This window comes from Abramis brama (assembly GCF_963993115.1).
Source record: "Abramis brama genome assembly, chromosome: 8".
Lineage (NCBI taxonomy): Eukaryota > Metazoa > Chordata > Actinopteri > Cypriniformes > Leuciscidae > Abramis > Abramis brama.
Window position 1 is genome coordinate 16,365,399 of NC_139970.1, and position 12,490 is coordinate 16,377,888.

The following is a 12,490-nucleotide window of genomic DNA, read 5'->3' on the forward strand; positions in this document are numbered from 1 at the left end:
AAACAAAGGGGCAACGATTAATTTCACCAGCTATTTTAGGCCTTCAAAAACAAACTGGCATTACTTTCTATCAAATGAGGCGTGCAGGACTCACTGGCGTCATCCATCAGACCCCGAGAGCTTCAGCTCTCCTCGAAATGCAGTAGGATACGTGACTCTGCTTTCAAATTAGCCAAGCCAGGAATACTAAATAATAGGGGTGTAACAATATATAGTAGGGGTGTAACGATACCCTCATGTCACGATTCGATACATATCACGATACTGAACTCAAGATACGATATTATTGTGATACTCCAAGACATATGATAAAAGGTTGACAAAAAATTTACTGTTGATTAAAATGCTACATTTGGTTTTGCATTGGGGGTGTAAATGAATAGGCTTGGGAACCCAATGCACAGGACAATGGTGACACCAGAATAAAAATATTCATGATTCTGAAGCTGAAAATACAGAATTATTTTAGACGAATATGCTTATTCACAAGATATATTTAAAATCATTTTCACACAAATATTCCCCCATTGCATTATTATACATTAATGCCATTTGAGGGAAATGAGGTCTGTGGTGAACATAACACGACTAAACTTGGACGTTTTGCTCTAAATTACACACACCCACATCGAAATTGCTAATTTTAAAGCTATGTTTATAAAAAACAAAACAAAAAAATAAAATATGCATCTAATAAGTAAATAGATACGAATGTTTGGGGTGTGAGTGTGTACAGTTTACGTTGTAGAACAAAACGCCAAGTTTCGTCACGTTATGTTCACCATAGACCTTATTTTACTCAAATTGAAAAACCCCATTAGGACACTCTCAAGGGATCCACTGGCGAATTAGTTCTCCAGGTTTTGCATCCCTGAAGCTCTCTATGGTAGTTTAAAGGTGTTTACCAGCCGGAGAGAACTTTTCCAGAAAGTTCACTTTGGCAAGCCGTTTCAAACTCCTGAAACAAACTTTTGTTTCAGCCTGATTTTGTTCGAAATGACATCACACCAATTCGTTCTTTAATTTAGCTTGAAGTACATCGGGGCATTAACAAATTAACATTAGCATTAACAAATAACACTAATCAATAAAACTAAGTAAAAATGTGCCCACTTGGAGTAAAAATGTAGAGTGCAATGAGCATAAATTAGTAAATAGATCATCTGTGTGAGAACGCATTTACGATGCAAGCCATTAAATATGACACCAAGTTTGTTCATGTGCTGAAGTCTCGAAACTGACTTGTCAGATTCCCTGAGGCTTCATGTCAATCAAAGCATATGTGAAACAGACGCATTTGCCAAAGCGAGACAGATGGTGACTGACAAGTGTTAAGGGCTCTCAGTGGCCCTGATTGGACGCAACTGGAGTCACTTCTGATTGGGCGTTCTGGCTAACAAGCAATACGAGTTGTTCACCTGAGCTGGTGCCAAAGCCAGTGCTAACAGCATCTTCACTGATGGCGTGCAGCTGGCACACTCCCGTGTCCTCTGCGCCCATGTGCATGGGCTTCGTCAACAGGAACTTCCTGCACATGAGGGGAGCACATTTAGTTGAACGTTTAGTTGTAGAAAATGCACTTACATAACCTCTAAAAGGAGAACACCCTTTTCAAAGTCTGAGCAACTAAAATATGAAGGAATCGTTGTGATTTCATTGAAGAGCAGAATGAATTTCATTGCCACCTGTCAGTCTTGCTCTCAACAAGAAGCCAGCGGTCTTCAGCCACCAGGAACACAGCCTTGAGATTGATGGGGAGGGAGATGGTGTGAACCTGACCTTCCAGTACATCAACAACATCCAGCTGATTCCTGTCCAAGTAGAGCAGAGTGTAAATCAGTAGACCATGCCTGAACAGGACACCAGAGCTCTGTTTCAAAACCTAGAGAGCTGCTAGCAGTCTACAGCCTATGCTGTAAAAATTAGCATAATTATAATGGTAAAATACTGTAAAAATACAATGTTATAAAACCCCCTTTTAATTGGTTAACGGTAAGATTGTTTACTATATATGGTGAAAAAGTAACAATACAAATTATTTTAAAAATCTAATGGGACATTATGAGCTTTGATTATACATATGACTCTCTCTGTTCCACCTATGTTTTTGGTGGTTTTTACTGTATTATAAAGCTACAAAACAGATTTTATTACTTTAGTAGGTTGGTATATTAACATTATATCAGTTAATGTAAATTTAAGACCCATGGCATAGGTTGCCTAGGGTGTAAAATGACGGGGACGCCGCACGAGAGGCAGGCCCGGTTCTACAGGGGTGCTAAGAACCCTCAAACTAAAAAACAAGAGCACCCCCTCAGTTGAAACTGTAATAATATCATATTAGCGAAACTGATTTGACATATACTCCAGTGCGTATTTGTGTTTGCGCACCGGAGAGTGTCAAAGGGTTTCTATTTACAATGTGTTTTTGCAGCGTTTAGCTATGAAACCAATCACAAACATGTTTGTTGATCTCTTGAATGCAATGACCAATAAGTGAACAGAGTTCTGCACGCTCAAGAATCCTCTCATTATAACACATGAAGCGTAGACATGGTGTAAATAAGAGATTAATTGTGCAGTGTAGAGTAGACAACTTAATTGATTATGAGACTCTGAGCACTCTATATAAGCAACGACTCATAAAAATGGCGCTTCTCACATGAAGCACATAGCAACATGCTAACGAGTGCCACAACACTGACAGCACAAAATGTTGCTTAATTTTCATTAGATTCATACTTTTTTTTAATCAGAATTCTCTATTTTTCACATTTCGTCGGACATCTTAGACATATTTATGTTGAAGTGCATTCTGGGATTGATTTCTCCACAACAGAAACATGCGGTGCTGTCTTACAATTTGGCCAAAAATGGTCAGAAGGGTGAATAATCATACTGCTCTAATAAATGAGCTGTTTAGCTTTATAAAACGCTGCCTACATAGACAGCTCACTAGGTTTCAGAATAAAGCGTAAGGTGCTTGTCACACATAAGATTGAGGGAGAATAGCCTACCCATTTTCTTTGTAGAAGAGAAGCCAGTTCTTGTGAGCAAACTCCTTGCACATTTTGTATCCTGGCTAATGACAACAATACAAAAGTTGAAAATAATTGTTAAGATAATTTTACACTACCTGACGTGACACTAGCTGCAACACTAATAAAAGGTATTAGGCCCCCTATGGAGAACCACTGCTATAGACATAGATTTCCACCTGACTCTCTTTGTTGCTCCACCAGTTTGAAGTCTTGCGCTGTGGTTCCTCCTGCTTGTCCTGAGACAGGACCAGTCTCCTCACAGCACCAGTAACCAGGTCCACATGCAGAACTGTGTTGCCCTACAAAAAGGAGACAAGAATGCTCACAAATTGTAGTTCATTTTCAAAAACGAGGTCATATCATTTCATTTTATTCCCTAAGGTACACTGATAACGGTTAGGTTAATGTCAAGGTTTTATGCACCAAAACAGCTATAATTTTGTTTTACGCAACAATTTTCCAGCCTCTATTCGACCCTGGCCTTTTTACAGCTGTCCCTTTAAGAAATGTAAATGTCCTTTCAATAATATTCAACAATATTATTGATCTGCCTGTATTGACACCATTATCTGAGAACTGAACTGAGCTGAGCTGGACGATGGCATCACTGTTTTCTCCAGAGCGGCTGTATAGATAAATGAACTAAATTAATAACTTTTTTACAACAAAAATGAACCATCACTGAACTTCCTTAAGCTGGACTATGACACTATTTTCCTGTACAGCCGAAACAATTTTTTTTGCATTATTTTCCTGTTATCACTGTAAAGCTGCTTTGAAACAATCTGTATAGTAAAAAGCGCTATATAAATAAAGGTGACTTGACTTTTCACATACAACATGAACAAGGCCAGAAATGTACTTTATGCAAGTATTGTGCCAGCCTCCTGTTACAATGCTTCTTATCTTCAGTTTTCACCTTCATAGGAAAGGTTGGAGGCCATTAATTCCTCCTCACCACTGAATCTGCAGCATAATGGCTTCCTTACGCCCTGTCTTTCATATACCGGATGCTGTCTGTGATATTAATAGAAGCCTTGCATCACTTCTGGACAGATGGTGGGTCTGGCTGAGACGGGCCATTGTGGTCACGGGCCGCACCGTTCCATTCAGCCTTCGCGTTTTCTCCACCAGGAGAGCAATGACCCCTGGATGGCCTCCTCTGATGTCTGGACATCTGTATTTTTAGATTTTTATACACAAGTAATCATGTTCTCCACACCCCTTTTTTCCACAGCGAACAGGTTTCAACCAGGCTCGACTCTAATACAAACCAGCTGCGCTCTGAATGTAAATTCCAATTTGATCTCTTTCTGTTTTTTTGTTTTGTTGTTTTTTTGGTACTTTAACATGTAAGTGAAGTAATGAGAAGGGTTATTGAATACATCAAGATACACTACATGACCAAAACTGTGATCTCAGAAAACACTACAGCCATTTGTGCTTGTTAAACATTTAACTTTAAAACCATAGGCATTAATAGGGAGTCACAACAGTTTCCACTCTTCTGGAAAGTCTTTATACAAGACTGAATGGATGTTTAATCTGTTAATAATAGGGTGCTGCAGTGATGACGTATTTTGTAAGTCAGCATCACCCTGGTTCCCTCAACAAAAAACCAACAGGATTCTTCCATTGACTTTTGGATTATAGCAGAAAATAAAGCTCTTTGCCCAACAAATGTTTATGATTCTTACATGTTTTGTTTATAAATGAACACAATTTTTATGAATTCTGAAGCCTAAATGCAATCGCTAGAAGTAAAAAGCTAAAGGTACTGTAGGGTATGAATGAACTACACCACAATCACATGACTTTAACTTCACCACCACTACACTCTTTGAGTATAAACACAATGAGGCTTTAAAAGCAGACTAGTGAGTGGATGAGTTTACCTGTTTAGCCTGAAGAAGTTAAATGTCTCTGGTTGTTAGTAATCGCCTTTTTCAAGACATGTTAAAAAAAAAGAGCTTGTGTAAATCATAGACCTTATTTTAGGCATTTAACATTAAAAAAACCCATTAAAAAAACTAGAAGTCAAAAATGTCAACTTGTTTCTGGGTTTTAGGACTCATTCCTGCAGAACTCTGTGTGAGTGGTTAAAATAGCCAAACTTGAGAATTAAAAGGGGGTGTCCACATACTTTTGGACAAATTGGCTTGAACAGATACATAGAGTTTATCCATGTCAGGGTTCTGTCACTTCGCTCTGGTTTATTCTTAGTTTGGTGACACTCCTACTGTCTTGTTGCGAGTGTGTGGTTCCAAGTTTGCTCTTTCGTTCGCGGGATACGCTGTATGTGCAGAGCATGGTGTTCGGCTCAAAGGTGCTTGGCTAAAGGTGTAAAGGTTCTTGAGCATCACGAAAGCACATTTGATGAACTCAATGTACAGTATGTGTGTGGATTACTTTTGCAATGTCTTTATGAACTTTCTGATGCATCAAAGTTTTGGTTAACATAAATCTCTCAGGTTCCATTAAAATTAACTAAAGTCTATTGGAAAAACATGAGGGATGGTAAATTATTAAAAAAAAATTGGCCTGAACTGTCCCTTTAAGTTTGTTTTTGGAAAAGTAAACTATGATTAACATGATAAGTGGATTTACAGAAAGAAAATATCCTACAAAAACAGTAGTTTCAATTTTAACTAGGGATAAACAAAGCCTAAATATAGTGACAATAACATCCAGCAAAGTAATATGCAGGCTTCAGAGTACCTCAATAACTTATTTAAAATTCCAAATGGTATTATTGCTCAAACATCACATCTCATCATCTACGGTGAATCTATTAGCTCACAACTCATCCTCGGCCTTGTTTTGAACTGTGGCCATTTACTATTTCCATCAACTATTATTAGACATGGGTTTGGTGGAAAGGATGCATCTATTGATGATCTTCTATTTTCCTGTGTAGAAGGGCGAGTTACAGGTCACACACACACACACACACACACACACCTGTTCTTCATGGAGAACCACCTGGTCCTGCAGCGGGTTGCCCAGTGCCGCCACAGAGACAAAGGGCTGCCACACTCCACTGATGGTTCGGGGGAAGATGTCGTAGAGCTCAACGCACTGGACGGAGTCTCCTCTCTCCTTCATAGCATACAGCGATACAGGGTTACATGTTGCCACGTAAATGGAATCTATGAGGTAAAAAAAAGATCCACTTTCAAAATAAAAGTCACAAGACTTTATCATGCCATATTAATTAGGTCAAAGGTTTGGCTCCATGAGACTAACTTCGACATCATTGTGCTGTAGTCATGGCCTACCGTTAGCAGTGGTGACGTCGCAGATGATGTTGACCTCGTTCATGGGGATTTGCCAGTGAGCCTGTTCCTCAGTGAAGCTCATAGATCTGGTCTCATGCCTTTCAGATGGATAACTCTGAACCCGCAGAAACACTGGGCCCTGAAGAAATCCACAGATGTCGAATTAGTTTCAAAGTGTAATTTGCTAATAACAACTTTGAAATATTGAAAATCAATGAAAGGTTTATGATACCTTAATGTCTATCCGATGGGACTCTGTTGGACAAAGCAGCTTTCGTCGTGTATTACCGTCCCGATTGATGGCCCAGTAACCCGCCATCTTACAGTCTGGCAATGGTAACCTAGGAACAGGGTATTTAGTTATTGTTATGACTAAAAATTCAAAGTTATTAAATTGAAATCTTACATTATGACAACATGTAGGTCATATAAACACCTACAACTGTGTTCTTTTATTGGGTTAAGCAAAACTGACTGGCACACCTATATTTTTGCAATGATTTATGAAAGTAATCAGTGCTTTTTTCCAGTGACTGACTGTGTTTACTCTATACAAGAATATAATAAAACAAATTGCACCTAAATCAGAAAATGATGTGCATGTAAATGATGTTTTTTGTTTCATTCAGCTTTTGTACATGGCCCACAACTAAAGACAGTCTGCTGTCTCTGTAGTTAGGCACACTGTGTTCATGTTCATTGACATTTAAGAAGGTTGTAGTTACACATCTGGATATTGCAAAGTTACTATTCCCAGAGAAAACATTAATGCACTACTCTGAAATTCCAGCAGGTGGGATAACATATCCTTCCAATCAAGATAAAATGTTTTGAGAAATGTTAAAGAAATTGATCATTTTCCTCAGCAAAGACACATTAAATTGATCAAAAGTGACAGTAAATACATTTATGTCACAAAATATATCTATTTAAAATAAATTATGTTCTTTTGTCATAATTCACTGAAGAATCCTGAAAATAAATATCACGGTTTCCACAAAATATTAAGCAGCACAACTGTTTTCAACATTGATAATAATAACGTAGCGTCCATTAACACCAAGTGCAAATAGCCCGCTATGTTGGCAGAGGCTGTTAATGCTAACTCCACCCACCATTCTCTGATTGAGCCAGACAAAATTACAAAAAGAAATCCTGCTGACAACAGAATCAGTGGCATGGAGAGTAAAGATGGTGCTGTTACCTTCAGACGCAACCAACCAGTTCGAATCTGTCTTTTACCGAAACGCATTCTGCTCCCTTTTCCCATCACATATCAGCTCAGAGTAGCATTTATTTGAAATAAAAAGTAAGTAAATATTTTGAAATTGGAAAAGAAATTGGAAATTAAGCACAAGCAATGTCCCAATAAAGCAGCATCCATTTATGATTTTAATAAATATAATCATACACAATGAATGTGTTATTATTGCATACGGTTTTGCATACACTGAGGTGCAAATAATATCTGCCACTATTTGTATTAAGTATAAATAGCATCTAAAGACTTTTTACACTTAGTGCAAAAAATAGAGCTATTTTATCTTAGTGTAAATTACATTAAACGCTAAGTGCAAAGAAAATACTTTTTATTACCATTTACACAGAATGGTATGATTTACTTTTAGCTTCTGACCAAGGCTGTATCTCAATACTAGTTTTACTTGATATTAGTGCTGCGTTCGATACTATAGATCACACAATACTCTTAGATCGACTACAAAATTATACTGGTGTTCAAGGACAAGCATTAAGCTGGTTCAGATCATACTTATCTGACCGCTACCATTTTGTCTATTTAAATGGAGAAAAATCGATCATAACTCCAGTAAACTATGGAGTGCCGCAGGGATCTGTGTTAGGCCCTCTGTTATTCTCAATATATATGCTGCCACTTGGAAATATTATAAGGAAACATGGAATTAGTTTCCATTGTTATGCTGATGACACTCAAATCTATATTTCATCACGGCCAGATGAAAACGCTAAATTATCCAAATTGACAGAGTGTGTTAAAGATATAAAAGATTGGATGACGCGCAATTTTCTTTTATTAAATCCAGACAAGACAGAGGTACTAATCATCGGTTCAAAAAACCCCCCACAAAACCTCTCACCCTACAACTTTAACATAGTAGGATGTCCTGTTACTTTATCCTCTACAGTAAAAGACCTGGGTGTTATACTAGACTGCAACCTGTCTTTTGAAAATCATATCTCATATGTTACAAGAACAGCCTTTTTCCACCTTAGAAACATTGCTAAGCTACGTAACATGCTATCAGTTTCTGATGCAGAAAAGTTAGTTCATGCATTCATGACCTCGAGACTAGATTACTGTAATGCTTTATTAGCCGGTTGTCCTGCATCCTCAATAAACAAGCTACAGTTAGTCCAAAATGCCGCCGCTAGAGTTCTTACTAGATCAAGAAAATATGATCATATAACACCAATTTTATCATCACTACATTGGTTACCTATAAAGTTCTGTATTAATTACAAGGTATTGCTACTGACTTATAAAGCCCTAAACGACTTAGCTCCAGTCTATTTAACGAATCTTCTATCGCCCTATAATCCATCGCGCTCTTTAAGATCACTAAATTCGAGGCTTTTGGTCATAGGATATCCAGATCAACCAAAGGAGGGAGAGCATTTTCACATTTAGCTCCAAAACTCTGGAATAGTCTTCCTGATACAGTTCGTTGCTCAGACTCGCTCTCCCAGTTTAAAACTAGATTAAAGACGCATCTCTTCAGCCAGGCATTCATATAATACTTTTAATCTTACAGTTAAATCCAACCTCTAGTTCATAAACGCCAGAGGAGAACTGGCCCCCGACTGAGCCTGGGTTCTCCCAAGGTTTTTTTTTTTCTCCATTAGGTCACCTGATGGAGTTTTTCGGTTCCTTGCCACTGTTGCCTTTGGCTTGCTCAGTTGGGGATATTTGGGGATATTTAATTTAATTAATCAATCAACAATACTATTGATCAGCATTACCAAATGTGGACGTTTTCCACTAGAAACAAAATTATTTTAATTTAATACTGTGAAGCTGCTTTGATACAATCTGTATTGTGAAAAGCGCTATATAAATAAACTTGACTTGACTTGACTTACACAGTGTAAATACTAGTATCTACTGTTATTTGCACTTTGCTTAATAATAAATGTTACTTGAGCAGCAAATAAGCATTTTAGAATGATTTGTGAGGGATCATGTGACACTGAGGACTGAAGACAAATTGCTGCTGAAAAACATTTTAAAATACATAATATTTCACAATATTACTGTACTTTTAATCAAATAAATGCACTCTTTATGAGCATGAGACCTCTTTCAAAAACAAAAAGAAGTATGATTCAAAAGAAAATATTTGTTTCTTCACCGTGTCATTTTCCAGTATTTTGTATAAAACACTGTGTAGACCAGATGGCAAAACACTCAAAAGCAAGTGAAATAAAGACAAATATGAGACGGAAGAAACAAATAATTTCCTTTATTAAAAGTGTATAATATACAGCACTGAATAAATGAAATTACCTTTATGGAACGAGACATTATTTGTTGTTATAATAATTCGATAAAAAGGCAAATTCCAAACAGTGGAAGGGCACTGGAAGGGCGGACAGCGATGGGACATGCACACCACAGGATCGTTCCAGATAAAAGAGAAAATTATGTTTTTAACTGCTTTGTCCCTTTGCCAAGTGTCTTCCAAACAACCACATTATGAGACACAACTGTCATGCTCTCTCCAGATTCCCCACTTCAAGTGCTCTGTTCTTCATAGTGAACAGGGTATAGAGATGCTCACTTCCCATTGGAATTTGTCCATAAATCTTCTAAAAGCACTAACCAGTCCCTGACAATAAAGTTCTCAGTTTTAGTTATTTCTGAGTCTGAGAAAGTATTTTCACTTTTAAATATGTGAATTCATATCGTTTTGTCTATTGCACCTTCAATGAAATAAGCAGCTTATGAGTTAAATGCCTCCATTAAAGGTGAAGTTTGTAATATTTGTGACACTAGAAACAAAATTGCTGTTCATTTGAGCAGCCCGACTGGGCTGGACACAACAACACTGGCTAAACCAAAGGTGTGAGTTTTGTCAGAGCAATGCAGATGCAAACTTTATTTGAAACCAGTCATTCATGCATCATTTAGTTTAGTGTCACTGCTGTTGAAGAAAAAAATTGCACACTTCACCTTTAAATGCATTTTTTCAAGTGTATGGTTTGAGGACCATGCAGAGCAGATCCTTTCTACAGGTAGTCTTATTAGTCCAGGACAGTGTGGCTGTTAGAGAACTCAATATTTGTCTATAAAACTGTATTCACGGACAATAAAGGGGCAACAGGAGCTGAGCTCTTACTCCTTGGCCAGGTGTACGCTGGTGGGTTTGGCTCCGATAGGAATGCCGTGCTTGTGCAGAGCTGTGATCAGCACCTCACGCGTGTCCTTGTTATAGGAGTCGAAGTCAAACACATTCCTCACCACGTTGGCCAATCCCTCATCCGGAAATTTCTGGAAAAAGAGGAGAAGAAGGTAAGCCACAAGACAAAAGAGTTTAGTTTTAATGCATTTTAAGAGCACTTTGATTTTACGTTATCAATCATTGCAGATTAAAAACATTCGTACAGGAGAGATTGATAAAATATGTGAGAATAGTTTCCCTTTCGGCTGATAAGTGCGCATTTAAATTGAACTGACCACAACACACAGGATGTTTGATTGGAATGAGGAATTTACTGAACTGCAATTCAAAAGAATTTCAACGCTGTCTCATGGGAGAGGAATTTCTTTTGTCGAAAACAAGTTTAGCAAGAAAAAAAACATGAATAATAAAACCATATAAAGCTTACAATAACATATTTGATGTCAAGGCCAATAACATATCAACATGATCAAAGGTTTGCTGAAAAACCTTGTGTACACAATCTACAACAGTTCATGCTTTCTGTAGTCTGATTGACATTTAATACTTTTTTGTAAATAAAAGGCCTTCTAGTATAATTGTAAAAATGTGCCCCTTCAGGTTTTAATACATGTGTCTATTTGCTGTGAAATCTTTACTGACTGATATGCATATCCTATATTTGCATGCATTTAATGTAAGTATTTAGTTATGCTGTTAGAAATATATCATTGATTTACATTACAAGCTACAAGCAATACTTTTTAGTCATATATCACCAACTGCACCAAATTGCTTTTGTCTAGTTTTGGCCTCTGAATAAAATTAAGGTGAATTTTTTCCTCTGAGTATGAGCTCAATATTATCCGATATCACTATATGAGCTACAAAAGCCTGATTTATCAAATACTCAACAAAAACACATATATGCAATCTTTTTTTTAGACTTTCTTTATATGTTTTGTCTAAAGTTTAAATTAAACTTTCCAATTAAAACAAACAAACAAAACAACTTCAGACCATTATTTCAGGGTTAATTTTTGACTAATAATTTTCACAGATTTCAACATGGTCAACGCAATTAACAGCCATTAAAACAGATTTTTACTTTAGCAATAAACAACAAAATATCAATAACCTTGTTTTCAGATTTATTGTTTAAAAATGAATGCTGACATCAAACTTGATACAAAAAGTATTGATGATACTTGAAGGTGTATTTCCACCAGTGTTCATAAAATTAAATCATACTTTTTACTAATATTATTCAGTGTTTTGTAACTAACCATGCTGTGTGTTTGATCACGTTTTATGGGTAATTCATGAAATATTACACATATTATTATAAGCTACTCAGCAAAATGAATTTCTTTTTAATTTCATGCCATTTTAATTCTTTGTTCAATTCAAATTTGATTTGTTTGCTTCCTCACTTCACACATAGGAAGTGAATTGGGATTTGAAATATTTTCAATTCAATTCATTATGTTTCACAACCTGCCTATGGTTAGGTTCTTCTTTGTCTAGATTGTACCTCTGCTCACTATGTACATATTTACACAACTAACTTTAGGATTTGCAAAATGAGATTCTTTTAAACAATTTTGAAGGACTTAACAGGCCAGGCACTAGTCGCTGCTTTTCCTTTTTTATCTGATCCAAAAAAAAAAAAAGTTTAGTTTAGAAATTCATAAGTAGACAATTTATATTTGTGTACAAAGCTGATTTCAAGCATGACGGTCTTTAGAACAAA

At 36.8% G+C, this 12,490-nt stretch overlaps 1 protein-coding gene across 1 annotated transcript in view; it reads right to left on the reverse strand.

The window, feature by feature from the left end:
• The window catches only part of vwa8 (von Willebrand factor A domain containing 8), a 117,564-nt gene that overhangs the window by 49,554 nt on the left and 55,520 nt on the right, over nucleotides 1-12,490 (reverse strand). Inside the window, exons 26-33 of the mRNA XM_084122576.1 lie at nucleotides 10,696-10,847; nucleotides 6,552-6,660; nucleotides 6,320-6,458; nucleotides 6,003-6,190; nucleotides 3,218-3,340; nucleotides 3,018-3,082; nucleotides 1,686-1,811; nucleotides 1,419-1,528 (exon numbers count right to left, since the gene is read on the reverse strand). Coding sequence (XP_083978702.1) covers nucleotides 1,419-1,528; nucleotides 1,686-1,811; nucleotides 3,018-3,082; nucleotides 3,218-3,340; nucleotides 6,003-6,190; nucleotides 6,320-6,458; nucleotides 6,552-6,660; nucleotides 10,696-10,847 — 1,012 coding nt within the window. The remainder of the gene's footprint in view (nucleotides 1-1,418; nucleotides 1,529-1,685; nucleotides 1,812-3,017; nucleotides 3,083-3,217; nucleotides 3,341-6,002; nucleotides 6,191-6,319; nucleotides 6,459-6,551; nucleotides 6,661-10,695; nucleotides 10,848-12,490) is intronic.